General features: G+C 50.4%; 1 protein-coding gene across 1 annotated transcript in view; it reads right to left on the reverse strand.

Annotated features, from left to right (window-relative positions):
* Positions 1 to 13499, reverse strand: part of Loxl2 (lysyl oxidase like 2) — an 80087-nt gene that overhangs the window by 10602 nt on the left and 55986 nt on the right. The window contains exons 7-9 of the mRNA XM_004665813.2: positions 12837 to 13004; positions 11358 to 11520; positions 7077 to 7320 (exon numbers count right to left, since the gene is read on the reverse strand). Coding sequence (XP_004665870.2) covers positions 7077 to 7320; positions 11358 to 11520; positions 12837 to 13004 — 575 coding nt within the window. The remainder of the gene's footprint in view (positions 1 to 7076; positions 7321 to 11357; positions 11521 to 12836; positions 13005 to 13499) is intronic.

Below are 13499 nucleotides of genomic sequence, written 5' to 3' on the forward strand. Positions count from 1 at the left end.
CTGCTATTTCTGCGCTAGTGGCTCCAGATATTTTGTGCTAATATTAAACTAATATGACTAGCTAATTAAAAAAATCACATCTTGTTGTCTTTTTAAATAGGGATTTATCCCAGGGCTGGCGAGATGGCTTAGTGGTTAAAGGCACTTGTTTGTAAAGTGACGAAATTGAAGGGAGAAAAAGAATGAAAAGGAGAAGGACTTGAGACTGGGTGGGAATGAAGAGTCACAAGTTCACAAGTAGGCTGTGTGACATAATGTGCCCTGCTCGTATGCGTGCGTGAGAGATGGGGGAGAGGAGGCCTCGGGGCCCTGGGAGAGAGCAGCCGCCAAGTCTGAGCTCCTGGTCCTGAGCATTAAGTCAAACACAGAGTTGAGTGCAAAGGGTGGAGGCCTCTGCGAGGGAGAAGCGCGGGGTGCTGGGGAGAGACAAGAGCCCAGCGTGGGAGGGCACTTCTCGGGGCTGTAGGAGGGAGCTGGCCCTGGGAGCCGCGCTTGTGCAAGGAGGCTGCAGCTCCCTAGACGGACTGTTTACAATGGTCCGTGTCCGCACTTGGAGGGAATTGAGACCAGATGCAGCCCTGGAGAGTGATGCATTTGGGTTGCAAATAGCAAGGGAAGCGTGACCGCTGAGGGGAGCTAGGGAGTCTTGAGAGTCACCTACTGCCCAGGCCCAGGACTCGGAGACATCAGGCTGGCTTTGACCCCCGTCCCAGCCTGCCACGGGTCTGTCACATCTGCCGCGACTGCCACCCACTCGTCCTCACTGTTACCAGGTCATATAGCAAATAAGGACCCTGGTTACCAAGACGGGCAGAAGCACTTGTTTTACTTATGCCCAGCTGAGTTTGATATTACCGCCAACTCGGGGTGACGTACGGAGCAGATATGAGAAATGGTCCAGGAAAGCGCTCAGAACCCACCAATGTCCTCATCACCACACCTCCCATCCCCAGGACAGCTGTGTCCCTAACTTTCTATGCCTCCCGTGGTGGCCCAGGATCCCCTCCACCGTATGAGCTCTGAGGAGAGAAGGTGGTGATGGAAAGGATGGGTTTCCAGAGGGGATATTAGAGGCTCTTTTCCTTCCTCCTGTGTTTGCTCATACTAGATGAATAACGTCATACGTTGCTAAGTCGGGCTTCCCCAGGTCATTCCTGTTTCTGGAGAAATCTGTGCTGGGCCAGGCGCCCACGGACAGCCCTCACAAGGAACATTTTGTAGCAGATGAAGAGATGACTTTGAGGGGAGTCTATTTTGGCTCCCTGCAGGGGCCAGATGAGACATGAGGTCTGACTCACAGCCTAAAAAATGTCTGCTTCTTCAGAGAGGGGCTTATGTGACTGCCGGCCGGCTGGAAAGAGTGTAGAGAGGAAGAGGCTTATGTTCCGGCGTCTTCTAAACAGAACTCAGACGGAGGCCACAGACAGGCTGCTGTGAGGTGGCCTCCTGCAGCCCAGGCTCCTCTGCATCACTGTTTCCCCTGCAAATGAATGCTGGGAGGAAGCTGAGGGGCCCTCATGGCCTCTGTCCTGGAGCGTGTCTGCTAAGCCCCTTGGGCATATGTGGGCCTTCCCTCTGCCCCCCTGGGGGTACATGTCCCTTCTGGCTGGCCTGAGGTAAGCCGGGAGCCTTCCACCCATCCCCAGACTCTTCAGGAACTATTGATGGTCACAGGAAAGCAAAAGGGTGAGTCCCAGGCACCCAGGTAGACCTCCTCTTACCAACTGAGAGTCTAGGAGGGGTCTGCACCCTGGGGTGTGGATAGTGAGTTGTAGGCTTAGGAAGACATTCTCAAACACAGAGGAAAGAGAGTGCGGCCTCATGATTGGTGAAACTTTTCTTTCTTTCTTTTTTTTTTTTTTTTTTTTTGGTTTTTCAAGGTAGGGTCTCGCTCCAGCCCAGGCTGACCTGGAATTTTCTATGTAGTCTCAGGGTGGCCTCGAACTCATGGTGATCCTCCTACCTCTGCCTCGCGAGTGCTGGGATTAAAAGAATGTGCCACCACACCCTGCTTGGAACTTTGCATTGTTTGTTTTGCCCTGTGGTGGTGGGGACATTGGGTAAGTGCTCCACTACTGAGGTAAACACCCCAGCCCTTATTTATTTACTTATTTATTTTGGAGACAGAGATACCGTTTCACTCAGGATAGTCTTGTACTCAATATGTAATCTAGTCTGGCCTTGAACCCATGGCTCTTCTGCTTCTTCCTGCCTCTGCCTCCTGAGCGCCGGGATTACAGGCATGGCTCACCACACCCAGCGTTGGAAGTCATAAAATGGGCAACAGAACAGGTGGCCATTACTGCCAGACTGCAGACTGTGTCCTGAGACCTGGCACTCATTGAGGGAAGTGCTGCATTCGATGAGAGCATGGGTGGCAGTAAAGAAAGCCGGTCTGGGGCTGGAGAGATGGCTTAGCAGTTAAGCGCTTGCCTGTGAAGCCTAAGGACCCCGGTTCGAGGCTCGATTCCCCAGGACCCACATTAGCCAGATGCACAAGGGGGCGCACGCGTCTGGAGTTTGTTTGCAGTGGCTGGAGGCCCTGGTGTGCCTCTTTCTGTCTCTCTGTCTGTCGCTCTCAAATAAATAAATAAGTACAAACAGAAAGAAAGAAAGCTGGTCTGTGCCAAGCCATTGAAGGTTAGGGCCGATGCTCCTGCCCTCAGAGTCAGAGACACTGGGGGTGGCTCTGGTCCCAGCAGGGGCTTTCACAAAAGCAAGGCCCCTTGGGAGGGCTCTCCCCATGGTCCTTATGTGTCAGGTAGCCCCCTGGCAGGAGCAAAGTCTCTCCGATGGGACAAGGGCCCATCATGAGCTCAGAGGCTGCATCAGACCGGGGGCTCTGGCCCTCCAGGGCGCTGCGGTACACGGGCAAGAGTGGGCGGTCGACCTGGACAACTGGGGAGGGGGGCTGTCGCCTGTGCTGGGACCCGGTCCTCAGCTCCCCCAGCTTCCAGCTCCTCTCTCAGGATTCCCCAGGGAAGGAGGTCCGAGCCCCTGGGACGCAGCAGGGCAGCTGCCCTGGAGCCTGCTACACGTCCGTGCCCATCTCTCCCGGCTCCCGTCAAACACACGGTCAAACACATGACACGATGCGTCGGTTGAGCAAGGAACTACCCCTGAGGTACAAGGTCATCAAGGCCGACCCATGGGCACACAGAATGCATCTGAGAAGACAGCCCTGAGGACATTTTCTTCTATATCTGGCTGGTGAAAAACTTCTAGGGGCACTAATTTTTTGTTTGCTTGTTTCAGCTTAGCACTTCAGAGAGCTTCACTCGGTTCCCCATTGTGACCACCCATGAGTTTGGGGACAGCATTTCCCATTCACATTAACTTGAACCAGAGTCCTCCCACTTGCCTCTGCAGACGGATTTCAGAATGTCTGCCAACCTGCTGACATTGGATGTTAGCTCCTTGAGAAACAAGTGTTCTCGAGTTGAGAGAGGTCTAGCTTTCAGGAGCTCCCCACCCCCGAGGGAGCCGACAGAAGTGGAAGCCAGCTTCCCAGTTGGAAAGTCCTCCAAGTGACGATGCCAGGCACGGTGACGCATGCCTGTAATGCCAGCACTTGGGAGGTGAAGGCGGGAGAATCAGAAGTTCAAGGCCAGCTTCAACTGTGTGGGCAATTTACTCCTGAGCTACACGAGACCCAGCCTCAGAAAGCACAACCGACTAAAACCAACAAGGCTGCAGAAACCACTTGTGGCTCTGAAGGCTGGAGGAGGAGCCCACATGGTCCCCAGAATCTTATGGTCACAGTTTCTTTGGACCATAGTGTCACTTGTGCCCATTCTCTCTGGCTCTCATCAACGCTGAGACACGATAACTCCATTAAGCAAGTGTGACCATGGTCCCTGGGTCATAAAGGAAGGGAGAGAGACCACACCAAGGTCATCAGCCAAGGGCACAATGCATTTGAGAGCCCCCAATCCTAACCACTAGACCACCAGGGAGTGCCAGCACAGCGCATCTGAGAGAACAACACTGCGAGCATGCCTTGTCCCCCGTGTCTGGTTGGTGAAGAAACAAGGGGTGTCCTGAGGGGACATAGGTTTAGCCAGCTGTTCTCTTCTACCCTTATCACCCAAACCCTTGACAGGAACATCTGTAACCCAAGGAGAAAGTAGACCACAGGAAAAGTGGGCTGAGTCAGAGTGCCCAGGGCTCCAGATCAGAAGAACCTGGCCATGGTGTCACCGTGTGACTATTCTTAGAGCAGACAGCCATGGCCGGAAGAGCAACTATATGCACTTGGAGACTTACTATGTAATCTTGGGTGGGCCACCATATGCAGGGCTGGGATGCAATTACTTTCCACTTATAGACCCATAGGCAGTGTCAGTCCCCATTGACCCTGGCTTCCTGCCAGATCCTCTCTGAAGGAAACCAGGCTCCAAGGTTATCAAAACTTTAACTCTAAGGGACCAGAGGGATGGCTCAGTGGGCAAAGTGCTTATGAGGACCTCAGTCTGGGTCCCCAGCACCCACACAAAATGTTGGGATAGTGGCACTTGCCTGTAACCCCAGTACTAGCGAGATGGAGACAGGCAGTCCCTGGGGTTTACTGGCTAGTCTAGCCAAATCTGTAAGCTCTAGATTCAACAAATGTCCTTTTCTCAAAGAATAAGGTAAAAAAAATGATTGAGGACGACACCTGATGTCAACTTATGACCTGCATGTCCACGATATGCATTCACATCCACATGCGTGCCCATGCAAACATATATGCACACACACCACACATACACACACACATATATATATACACAAATAAATTACTTTTATGAGAGAAAACAAGAGAGAGAGAGAGAAAATTGGCACACCAGGGCCTCCAGCCATTGCAATCAAACTCCAGATGCATGCACCACCTTGTGCACATGCACAATCTTGCACATGCATCACCTTGTATATCTGGCTTATGTGGGATCTGGAGAGTCAGACATAGGTCCTTAGGTTTTGCAGGCAAAGGCCTTAACTGCTAAGCCATCTCTCTAGCCCAAAAATAATTTTTTAAAATTTATTTATTTATTAGAGACAGAGAGGGAGGGAGAGAGAGATAAAGAGAATGGGAGCACCAGGGCCTCCAGCCACTGCAAACGAACTCCAGACGTGTGCGCCCTCTTGCGCAACTGGCTAACGTGGGTCCTGGGGAATCGAGCCTCGAACCAGGGTCCTTAGGCTTCACAGACAAGTGCTTAACCGCTAAGCCATCTCTCCAGCCCCACAAATAATTTTTTTTTTAAAGACTTTAGTTCTAGTCTGATTAAGAGCCCAAAGAAGATGGGTGGGATTCTGTGGGCCTGAGGATGTTCACAGTGTTCAGATGGTTGTTTCAGGGGAACCACACCTGAAATGTGATCACAGTTTTTTTCTTCTGAAATAGGTTGAACAACTCTACCCTCAAACGGACTGAAATGTGGCTAGGCCACAAGTCATGGCTGGAGAAGGAGCTGAAGACAGGCAGGCAGGCGTCTGCAGGCTCTGCAGAGCGGCTAGGAAGGGGGCACCCTTGGAGCGATGGGCCCGGCTGAGCGGCCTGTGCTGCGCTCCTTGTGTCCTCACGGGCAGTACACAGATCCCTGCCTCTTTGCCTTACCAGTGAGAATCAGAACTTGATGGCCTGACCTGAGACTTGGAACAGCCAACAACTGTGAATGCCTCTACCTCTGACCATGACCACGGGGGCGAGCGCTGGAAGAAATCCTCGACCTGGCTTCCCAAGCTCAGATGTGCATGCAGTCCCGTGAGGGGGCTGCTAGAATGCCCGCTGACCTGTAGGTCTGCAGTGGGCCCTGGCATTCAGCATGCCCAGCCCTCGCTGTGATGGCAGAGAACTGGCTAAAATTGAGAAGCAGTGTGTAGTGCAAACCCTTCCATCACAGATGGAATATCTGAGCCCTGAGAGGGGACCTGCGAGGAGGCTGTAGGTCACTGAGGGGGATGCGTGCCGGGAGGAATGGGGTCTGCACCCTCCCTGCCTTTGCAATCATTTGCTTGCTTCTGTCCTCTACCTGCCCAGCTCAGGATTTAGAGGAAAATGTGACCAAGCAGAGGCAGCGGGGTCTGGATTAGATCAAAGTCAAGGAGCGGGGAGCAAAAGGAAGGTGGCATGGGCGGGTGCATAGGCCACTGCTGTAGGCCTGGGCTGGGGCTCCCTGTGAGACTTTGGTCTTTTCTTCTGTCCCAGCCTAGTATTTACAGTGCATGAATCATGGCCACAGATGGAGGTGATGGAAAGGAGCCTAGAAATCCCAAGCAATGTGGCCCAGCTGACCTGATGTCACACAGCTGGCCAAAGGCCCCGGGTAATTCCAGATCTCATGACTCCAGGACCCGTAGCTCTTGTCCCCACGCTGCTTGTCTTCTTAGAGATATTTAAAATATACAGCAAGAGAGAGGGGCAAGCTGATGTGACAGGGCAGTGGGGGAAGGGAACGAGTAAGACCAAAGTAGAATGACACATGTAGGAAGAATGAAGCCCATTCCTTTGTATGCTAACTTGAAAAAAATTAATTACTGGGCTGGAGAGATGGCTTAGCAGTTAAGGCACTTGTTTGCAAAGCCAAAGCACCCAGGTTCAATTCCCCTGCACCCCAAAAAGCCAAATACACAAGGTGGCACATGCATCTGGAGTTCATCTGCAGTAGTTGGAGGCCCTGGTGCACCTGTTCTCTCTCTCTGTCTCTCTCTCTCTCTGACTTTTTTTTCTCACTCAAATAAATAATTTTTAAAAATTAATTATAGAAACACATAATGGTATGCAAAGTATATTTCTACATGGACTAAAAGTCTAAAATTGTAGAGTGCTAAAGGACCCTGCAGAAACCGCTGGTGGAAGGTCCCTGGGGGGACCCCTCCCTCAGAACAGGGTGTCACTCAGGGTCAGGAGTACTGGAGGCAAAAGCCATGGGATCAGAGAAGGGGAGGTGGCCCCAATGGCTTCCAGAAATACAGATCACTCTTCTGCCTGGACCATGTGGCCTTTTGGTTCTTTCTAGGTGACCCTGGCCAGGCTATATTCCCTGTCTGGGTCCCACAGGGCTGGGCAGCTGGGTGACAGTGGTAGAGCCTACCTGTGGCAGTCATGCCAGATCCACGCATGGCGGCCGTTCTTGGGGCGGAAGTCGGACTGGCCATTGTTGTGGATCTGGGAGGAGAAGCGCAGAAGGCGGCGGTGGCCTGTGGTGGGGTTGGTGTGGACAGCCGAGGCCGAGAGACAGTTCTCCTCCATGGCACACTGCAGCATGAACATGGGCCGGTCCTCCAGGTAAGCACTCTGCTGCACAATCTCAGCATTGAGAACCAAGTCCGGGGCAGCTGTGAAGGACGGGCACGGGTCAGCAAGATGGGAGAGTCCTTCCTGAGGCCGCCACTTCTGACCGAACTCGCCACCTTCTTCTGGAAGTGGCCTTCGGGTGCTTCAAGGTTACCTTCCTATTGTCCATAATCCCAATTATGTTATCCCCTTTCTGAGTATATCATAATTATATAATCCCCTTTCAGGTGGTCTGGCCCATGGGCACATGAAGGCTTATTATGTTATTCTAGTTTCAAGCAGCTTCAAACTTGCCATGATAGAAAGCAAAAGGAGACTGGGGAGATGGCTTCGTGGCTAAAAGTACTTGCTTGCAAACAAAGCCTGCAGACCTGGGTTCAATTCCCTAGGACCCATGTTAAACCAGACGCACAAAGTGGCATATGTGTCTAGAGACCCTTTGCAATAACAGCAAGAGGCCCCAGCACACACCCCACACACACTTTATCTGCTCAAAAATTAATAAATAAAAATATGAAAAATAAATAAAAAACAAAAGGAGCCAGTGATATGGCTCAGGGGATAGAGTGCTTGCCTAGCATGTACAAGCCTTGGGTTTGATCCCCAGTACCACATAAACATGTGCACAATAAATAACAGTGAGAGAGAACACTGCTCACCCTTGGTCTGATTTTTTGGGAAATGATATATTTTAATTTATGGTCTTTTAACCCTCTCCCCCTTAAAATACACCTTGACTGTTGATAAATATCCACCACAACACTCATTTTATGGCTGTGCAATGTTTAATTCATTACCTCACCTCTCCTACATTTTTAGAGATGTACCTTGGTAGTTTGCAACTTTTCAGTTAAGGGCAAATCTATCCTAAAATCTTTTTTTTTTTTTTTTTTTATATTTTGGTTTTCAAGGTAGGGTTTCACTCGAGCTCAGGCTGACCTGGGCTTCACTATATAGTCTCAGGGTGGCCTTGAACTCATGGCGATCCTCCTACCTCTGCCTCCCAAGTGCTGGGATTAAAGGCGTGCGCTACCACGCCTGGTTCTCCTAAAGTCTTATAGTAAACCTGGGTAAATAACTTTGATTTTTCTTTGGAGAGAGGGCTGTATGACTTTAAGGCTTCCGTGCAGATCGCTGAGTTGTCTTTTCACAGGTTCCTCCTCTTTCCACAATGCACTCTTTCCTTGAGTGCCAGACTTTTTAAAATCTACGTTGATTTCCTCAATTGGTGCACGGCCTGGATCCTGCACCACAAGGATTCAGTCCGTGTTTACTCAGCCACTGTCCTGGGCAGCTCCACCTCTTTCTGCAAGTGTGAACCACACACAGCTCTCCCGTTAACCATGAACTTCTGGCGTGCATTTCAGAACACACTTGATTCCAAACAGTGTTCCCAGCTTCCTAAACTGTGGCTGCAATTCTGTATGGAGGTAACGTGGGTCACGTAACTGAATGTGAGGCTGTGAAAAACTTGGCATTGGTAACAGGTTTGTGAATGCGCAAAAATTAGTTCAAAATGTTCAGTTAACTTGAGATGTTTCTAGCAGCACACACACACGCTGCATTTTGTGACTTTGCTATGGCCTTGGTTTTATTTCTTTTTAAAAAATGTTTTTAATTTTTATTTATCTATTTAAGAAAGGGAGACAGGGAGACAGAGAGAGAGAGAGAGAGAGAGAGAGAGAGAGAGAGAGAGGGAGAACAGGTGTGCCAGAGCTTCCAGTCACTGCAAATGAACTTCAGACACATGCACCCCCTTGTGCATCTGGCTTACGTGGGTCCTGGGGAATTGAACCGAGGTCCTTTAGCTTTGCAGGCAAACGCCTTAACCGCTAAGCCATCTCTCCAGCCCAGTGGCCTTGGTTTTGAACACACATCATTGTGCACTTTGTACTGTGCGTGTTGTCACACATGAAAGTGCCGATGAACGCGCCCTGCCACACCGCAGCTCAGGTCGGGATGACTGTATGTCACGAACGGCAGCGTTTTTATTTTGCATACAGTTTTCTGCTCTTATAGAAACCATGGCTTAGTTATTATACAGAGAAAATAATTTTAACATTTTCCTACTGCTGTTCCTCAGCATGTCAATACCAAATTATTCTCTCTGTGGATGGTTTTGTGTTAGAATATTTGATTTTAAAATTTGCTGTTTGAGTTGCTTACTTGAGTTTCATGAAAATAAAAGTTGTTAAATGAATTTGGGCTTGGGATAAGGACAGAATTTCCAACAATTTCTAAAGTGGCCCTAAACATACCTCTATCCTTTTGCACTATGTGTTTGAACAATGCTGCATTCTTAGCAGTAACGACTATAAAACCAAAATATTGATTAATTTTGGAGAACAATGAAGATGCTCTGCGTTCTGCAGGATCAAATATTTGCCAAGATTTCATTATTCCTGCAAAAATAAAAATCACACCATCCTTTTTGTGCAGTTACATATACGTGTCCGTGTGTGTGAGCATGGGTACATGCACGCCATGTACCCGTGTGACAGTCAGAGGACAGCCTTGGGTGTTGCTCTTAGCCCTCCGCCTTGTTTGTGGTGGACTCTCCTTGTCGCTCCCTGCTGCATGTGCCAGGCTAGGTGGCCCATGAGCTTCTGAGGAGCCTTCAGTCTCTGCCTACCATCTTGCCAGAGGAACGCTGGGATTGCAGATGCCTGAGACTGCATCCAGCTTTCCGTGGGGACCCGGGCTGAGCTCAGGTCTTTGCCTTCCACGTTTGAGGCAGGGTCACGTGCTGCTCACCACTGCGTTCCCCGGGCTAGCTGCCCGTGAACTTCGAGGGGATTCTCCTGTGTCCACCTCCTGTTTTACCACCAGCATGCTGGGATCATAGTCATCCACTATAGCATCAGGCTTTATGGGAGATCTGGGGAGTCTGAACTCAGATGCTCATGTTTATGAGGCAAGCACTTTGCGCAATGAGCCACCTTCCCAACGTTTATCATATGAATTTTGTTTAAATTTTAGTTACCTTGAATTTTACTTAAGTTTATATGATCTTCACTTCCTTTTGGGAAGGATGGCATATTGCAAATATAAAGTTGATGGATGAAGAAATAAGTCCCTGGCAGGGGCATGGACAGGGTCGTAGGACAATAAGGGTGGTGACATGCCCATCTTGCCTTTCCAATAGGATATGAAAGTGTGTCACTGGCCGGATAACCTGGTACGGGGTCTGAGAGCCCTACTTTGCAAGGGTTGAGAAGTGCTGAGTGCGAAGGAAAGGAGCTGACAGCGAGTGGAACTGACGAGCCCGGGTTTGCTTCCTCCCTTGTTCTGGTGTTGGCAAGATGACAGGCATCGCTGTTTACCAAACATTTGTGTGTACTGATGTCACATCCCAGTCCCAATATCTAGGAGCAGCATCAAGTATAGGTTCCAGAGGTTAGTTAACTTAGCCAAGATCAGCTAATGAGGAAGAGTCTGCTCTGGAGTTCTCTAGCCACTCCCAGGACTCACGTCCAGGGTGGGTTTACAACGTGAGGTCAGGGGAGCTGGGCTGGGACTTGGCAAGAAAATGACCCGTAAGGGGCATGGAAGAGAACCTTCCGGAGCCAGGCCATTGTGAGCTGTGGCTGGGGTTCCTTTTGTAAACATCCCATCCTTCTGGGACTCAGGGAAGCTACCAGGATCCGAAAACATGAAATTACACATAGCGTAGGGTGGAAAGAGGCACTCCAAGGACACAGCGTGTGTTTGACCTGTGTCCCGAGCCTCTGAGGAGGGCACCATATTCCTCAGTGACCCGGAGCCCTCCACCCTGGAACGCCATAAGGCCACTGACACGGCAGCGGTCTGTGATCCGAACCCAAGGCTCCACACTCCTCAAATGAGCCCTTCCTCATTTTCTCTCCCCTAGGCAATCTGCCAAGTTCCTGTGGTTAGGGCGCACATGTCATTTGTCCCCTTGCCCTGACTCTTCTTATTTTATGAGAATTTGCTGGGCCTTTCTCTTCTGTTTTCTCATGGTGAGACCCCCGAGCCCTGGGAGGTCTAAGTAGCTGAAGGTTCTCTGGACCAGCCCCCCTGCCCCCCGGGAGCTGTGTGGGGAGGGTGAAACTCTTACTCTCCGAGCAGCCGACTCCAGCACCAAACTGCACCCCACCCTCGGGGCACGACACCTCCTCGTCATGGCGGCAGTGTGCCAGGGACAGTTCTGTGCCCGAGCACTTCACTCCGCTCATGACCACTTTGTTGGCGTAGATATTTCCGTGCCAGTACCAGGTCTCCTGGAGGGACAGAAGAAATCACCACATCACCCATGCGTCGCCTGGTCACCTGTAGCTGCTACGTTTCTCACATTCTGTCAATGCGCGGCCTCAGCCACGTGGTTAGCTGGTCGCATCCGGGCCTCCTGAGTCTATACCTGTGTTTTGCCATCTCCCTGCTGGGAAAGCTGAGCTAAATTTTCAGTCAGATCATTGTTTGGTGGGACATGTCAGGAGCGGTAGATGTCTGCAGGTCATGTTGCCCACTCCCTAGCCCTGTGCCAAGGCAGACATTGCTAGCTGATCACTACCTCTAAATCCAGATGTAATCTCAGACTCCTTGGCACACTGCTCCAGGAATACCCTACCAATTGAATGGATTTTTTTTTTCTTAATGTTGAGCATCAATTTTTTCTTTTATTTATCTATTTGAGTCAGAGAGAGAGAGGGAGAGAGAAGAGACAGAGAACAGGCACGCCAGGGCCTCCAGCCACTGCAAATGACACATGCGGCCCCTTGTGCACCTGGCTAACGTGGGTCCCGGGGAATCGAACCTGGGTCCTTTGACTTTGCAAGCAAGCGCCTTAACTGCTAAGCCATCCCTCCAGCCCATTGAATGAATTTTTTTTTTTTTTCCTTCTCGAGATATGGTCTCACTCTAGCTCAGGCTACCTGGAATTCACTCTGTATTCTGAGGGTGGCCTTGAACTTACAGCGATACTCCTACCTCTGCCTCCCGAGTGCTGGGATTAAAGGCATGTGCCACCATACCCGGCTCATTGAATAAGTTTTTAAAAGAGGAGAAATCCAGCAGCTTATGTCAATAATTAGCTACCTCATAGATTCTACCTTCTGGATTTAATTCTGGGAAAACACACTTATTGGAATGGCTCCTCACATGGGCTGAGGAATTTACCAGGTTTATGATGCCAAGTTTAACTGGGCCTTTTTTCCTATTGATGGGGCTTTAAACTTCAGAGAAATTTCTAGCAGAGAAAAATGAGAGGAGAGTGGGGGAGTTAGCTACGGAGCTTGGGAGAGAGCACAGGTTCCTGAAGTCGTCAGGACTTACTTCTGTGTCCTCTTGGCTGAGCTACAAAGTCCAGAAGATACTGGTTTAAACGTGAGTGTAGACAGTGTATTCAGGGCTCAGGGCTAACAGGGAAGGAGCTAAAGGGAAAGAGCTATGGCCAGAATGAGCTCTGCTTGGTGCAAGGGCTTAGTTCTGTCCCTTCTTGGTGCCTGGGGTGGAACAAATTATGAAGATGACTGACTGACATTGGGAAAGACCAGGCTAGATGGAGGATGGTCAGGCCCTGGGGGGTGGGGCCTCTCACCTGAAAGGCATTGCTGGCGAACCCCAGGCCCAGTTGGCGGCAGACCACCATGGCCTCCACGATGCCCCAGTTCTGGCCGCACACGGTCCCCCACACGAGGGACCCGTTCCTCTCCATCAGGACCTCCACTCGGCCCTCATAGGGATTGCGGCCTCCGTTCAGGCGTAGCTACAGATAGAAAGAAACCGTGGTCACTGGGATGGAAGGGAGTCTCCTCATGCTGTTATCAGCCCCAATTCACCCCATCCCGAGCCAGGTGGCCTGACCTGGCCATCTAGTTATTCAACTCCTGTGTGTTCCAGCAGGGCTTCACATTGAGGTCCCACCTGGGTGTCCTGTACTCTGTCAGAACACCTACTTTGAGGACTTCATTGGTAAGGCTGAGGATTCCTAAAAGGTGGCATGAATTGTGTACATGTTACCTGGATTCTGTTGGACTTAGTCACTCATCCCATGGGTACAGAGCACATACATGTGACATGTGCTATGTTCAGTTGGGAACTCCCAGGCAGCTTCATGGAGCGTTAATCCTCACCCTGAACAAATCCATTAAGAACATGAACCTTCAGTCTTCACACAGCCCCAGGGCAGATGGAGAAGCAGAGGTTTGGATAAGTTACATGACTTTTAATTACCCTACCTCCAAACTGTCTTTAATCTGTG

Source organism: Jaculus jaculus, chromosome 12 (assembly GCF_020740685.1).
Source record: "Jaculus jaculus isolate mJacJac1 chromosome 12, mJacJac1.mat.Y.cur, whole genome shotgun sequence".
In the NCBI taxonomy this organism is placed as follows: domain Eukaryota; kingdom Metazoa; phylum Chordata; class Mammalia; order Rodentia; family Dipodidae; genus Jaculus; species Jaculus jaculus.